This window comes from Ptychodera flava, chromosome 2 (genome assembly GCF_041260155.1).
Source record: "Ptychodera flava strain L36383 chromosome 2, AS_Pfla_20210202, whole genome shotgun sequence".
Lineage (NCBI taxonomy): Eukaryota > Metazoa > Hemichordata > Enteropneusta > Ptychoderidae > Ptychodera > Ptychodera flava.
This window is the reverse complement of record NC_091929.1, coordinates 39,321,016-39,325,041: the sequence shown is the minus strand read 5'-3', so window position 1 is coordinate 39,325,041 and position 4,026 is coordinate 39,321,016. Positions and strand designations below refer to the sequence as shown.

At 50.0% G+C, this 4,026-nt stretch overlaps 1 protein-coding gene across 1 annotated transcript; it reads right to left on the bottom strand.

The window, feature by feature from the left end:
• Positions 1-1,388: 1,388 nt before the first annotated feature.
• LOC139150116 (uncharacterized) lies at positions 1,389-2,273 on the bottom strand. Its single transcript, XM_070722289.1, has one exon. The coding sequence runs from the start codon at positions 2,271-2,273 to the stop codon at positions 1,389-1,391; it is 885 nt and encodes a 294-aa protein (XP_070578390.1).
• Positions 2,274-4,026: the final 1,753 nt, after the last annotated feature.

Here is a 4,026-nt window from a genome sequence, read left to right as displayed (position 1 = left end):
CACTCAAGAAATCACATACCTAGACCTGACTATCTACAAAGGTCATCGGTACAACAAAGAGAATATTCTCGACATCAAGACACACACAAAGCCAACAGATACATATGGGGTGAGAACACCGCCAAAATTATCTTGAAAACTTTATTTAAACTTATCTCATTATTATTATTCCATTGTTTGGTGATTTAATGCATCATCAAGAATTTGTAAGCACACGCCGCTACACAGGATATGGTGTTAAAAGAATTTAATAAGCGACAGTGGACAAATACAAAGCAGTGATAACCTAACTACGGAAAAATACAATGTCAAGCAAAACTACGAAAGTAAAATCTAGGCAAAAACCATTTCAAAACTAAGCACAATATAACTCAAAGATTGGGTGAGGGGTCTCCGCCAGTCTGCTTCCTGGGCAAAGGTTTGGGTTGCAAAGTTGTGTTTGCAGACCTTTGGAAAGCCGAAAGTGAAAGTGGTTCCACCGGGCTGGTGGAGACCACCTTTTTGAGTGGGGGTACATGCAATGGACGGCCCAAGCGGAGGACAGTCAAACAGACTGGACGGAGAGACCCCCATGAAAGTGTATGTATGAGTGTATGTTTGTAGGAAGTATGGATTGGTGACGCTCGAACCAAGTTGACTCGCTTGGTTGGAGATGAAAGTATGGGACTCGCGGCCCAAGGGGCAACAGCACGGCTCGGGGGGAGTTGTGGGCTCACGGCCCGAGGGGCTGCAGCACGGCTCGGGGGGAGTTGTGATCTGGGGGGACAGGTGCCCCTGTGCGGCCCCAGCATGAGGGTGCAATGATGTTTGGTGCTTGTGCAATGGGGGGTGACGCTCGAGACCAAGTTGACTCGCTTGGTTCGAGATGAGAGTATGGGATAAGAGCCCCGAGGGGCGGCAGCACGGATCGGGGGGGAGCTATGGGCTCCCGGCCCGAGGAGCTGCAGCTGGGGGGACAGGTGCCCCTGTGCGGGCCCCAGCATGAGGGGTGCAATGGCGGCTGGTGCGTGTGTAATGAAAGTATGGGATACGAGCCCAGAGGGGCGGCAGCACGGATCGGGGGGGAGCTATGGGCTCCCGGCCCGAGGAGCTGCAGCTGGGGGACAGGTGCCCCTGTGCGGCCCCAGCATGAGGGGTGAAATGTGGGTGAAGCTCAATGGACTCCGGTCCTGAGGGGCTGGCAGCACGGCTCGGGGGGAGCAATGATCTGGGGGGACAGGTGCCCCTGTGCGGCCCCAGCATGAAGTGGTGATGTGGGTGGCAGGTGGCCCTGCATGGGGTGAAGGTTGCAGGTGGCCCTGCGCGGTCCCGACAGGTCCGAAATGTGGTGTACGTGCGAAACCAAAAAAGAAAGTGCTACCGAGTGGCTAGTGTCTCTACAAAAGGCCCTATGGCATAGTCATTGATTGAGATGCGTGACGCAGAAGGCTTTCTGGTGTCCGAATATAAGTACGGTAACAGTCACTGGACCACCTGCCGAGAGTTTGAAAAAGGTGGTCTGGAAGGTGGGCGTGTGCGGCTGTGGTGGTTGCCCCAATGCGAAATGAATGTCCAGTGTACAGGTGGGGCTGGAAGCCAAGGCACGAAAGTAAGGAACGGAGCAGCGCAGTGAATGTCTCGCGGTTTAGCGGTACTCTTTCTGGAAGGATGAAGAGGGGTTCCTGAGGCGAAGAACACATTTGTCGGCGGACTCTGAGGAAACGATGGATTGTTGTGACTGGGCATATCGTTGACTTGGTGGCGAATAGACGAAGCTTAAAGCCACGGCGCATTTGATCTGTCTTGGATGCCTTAATGTTCACGGAAAGAGCATCTGGATAGCCCTGAGTGTCGGTTTGGACGTTGAGGTCGCGAACACACAGGTTATATGCAGGGTTAAAGGAGCGTCCAGAGCAGGTGAATTCGCTACAGCGGAGAAAACCGAAGAAGGCTAAGACAAACGCAGATTCCAGCAGGAGGTCTAGATATGGTCCATACACAGTCAAGCGGAGCAGCAAGCACAGTTGTCGCAGGATATCAAATGTTAATGGTAGTCGTGACGATGGACCTTGCAGACGTTGAATTCCCCGTAGCACATTCCTGGACAAGGTCCATGTATGATCCGTACATTGTCGAGCGGAACAGCAGGCACGGTCGGCGCAGAAGATCAAATGTAAAGGGTAGCCGTTGGCATGACAATGGTCCTGCAGCCGTAGAATTCCCCGTAAGGTGTACTGGAGATGAAGATGGGGCTGGTTGTAAGTTGAGGTGAGTGGATTTGGCAGACCAGCCATTATGCAGTGATGACGGGTGACAGCCAGATAAACTTTGATGGTGGAGTACTTTAGGTGAAAGTAAGTGTGCAGTGGAGGACGAAATAGAAACGCAGGTCTTCGGAGATGGGCGGATAATGAGGTGGCTGTACGTGTGCTGTACACTGCAGAGAATTGTAACCAGGATCGTACTCAAGTTGCGTAAGATCAATTGTCCGGGTGCCCAGTGCAGCAGAGGGAGCTGCTTGGCAAAAGTGTGTCATGCTAAGGTATATGGTAAAGACGTGAAAGGAGCTGTGGTGAGTTGTAGGGCTTCCTGGACGGTGCATATGTAGTTCTAGCTGAAAGGAGCAATGGTGCCTGTCATGTGTAGACTGAAGCTCAGCTGCAATGGGTTGTAGGGCTTCATGATATGGCACCTGTAAATGAAACAACAACGGAAAACAAAAACAGATTTATTAATGTACCTGCCCTGTGGGGGTGCAAATACACCGGGTCACGTCTAAGGTGTACGCGTGTGAAAAACAAATGCTCGGAAGAACACTGTTTGCAAGGTGGCCAAAACAACGGACTGAAAGAAACACGGTAGTGCAATAAAAAGGTAACATGAGCAGCAAACGAAGGCACCAACGAATGGGTAGCCAGTAGACGGTTTTGAACTCGAGATAATTCATGTGCAATGCTGTAGACTGTTGACATGTAAGCATGAAGAAAATGACGGTTTCCAATGACAAGTCCGCCATAATAGACAAAACCCGATAAAAACAAAAACATGTCACCAAGGTGTGAAACGACAGTAGATATGGGACAGAGAACAAATGACTGTTCTTGATCTCTTGCTGTAGATCATCTTTATACTCCACTGAGACCGCAACACCTTGAGTTTGGCAACAGGGAAAACTCGTAGAGTGGCATCCAGTGGTTGCAATTGGTCCAGTAACAAAAAATCTTGTCAGGATGGTTTGAAAGTTCGGCTTCTTGCCCACCGCATTGAATGGCCGATGAGGTAATCGATGCTGGATACTTCGTCGTTGTCGTGAGGGGATGGTAAGACGACGATTAGATGCTTTTTTGTTGGCATATTGTGGTGTAATGAACGCCCGGTCAGAGAGCCTTTGTAGTTTGGAAACAATTGCTGTGACGTGAAATCTGGATCCTGTTGGGCCAAAGATGATTACTACTGATGAGCGGTGAATGAGGTCGATGACGTGAGCAGGTATTCAACAAATCCTTGTCGGGGTGGTTTGAAAGTCCGGCAACGAGAGTGTCAATATTAAGTGGTGTTGATGGAGCCATAGCATCGGTTAAACTGGGCGTTGATGGGGCATCATGCAGTAAAGCTCATTTAGCTTGGTCTTTCGGTTGTCATTTTCCTTGTACTGATGAGTGTTCGGATGAGTGGCACGTTAGACACACATAGGAAAAACTGCAGTCTTTTCTTTGGCAGCCTGCCTAGGAATTAGCGCTGTTGCACATTTCTAAACCTGGTAGATGACGCGTTTTCACCGCTTCTACGGACGATCGATGAAGGTGATTGAAATCTAAGAAGTTGCTGTCAGGTTTCTTACTCTCATGATGAGGGCAGACTTCGGTAGTGTGGGTTATGCTATTGCATATGTTGCATACGTTGGCCTTGAGATCGGAGAGTGATGACGTGTATATGAGCGTATCGCGAACCGACAAGTTCACTTTGATGCCATGATTTATCAAGAGTGCAGCTGCCTTGGCTGAAAATGCGATAGTGTTCGTAGAGAGGGGAACCGCTGAATGCGTT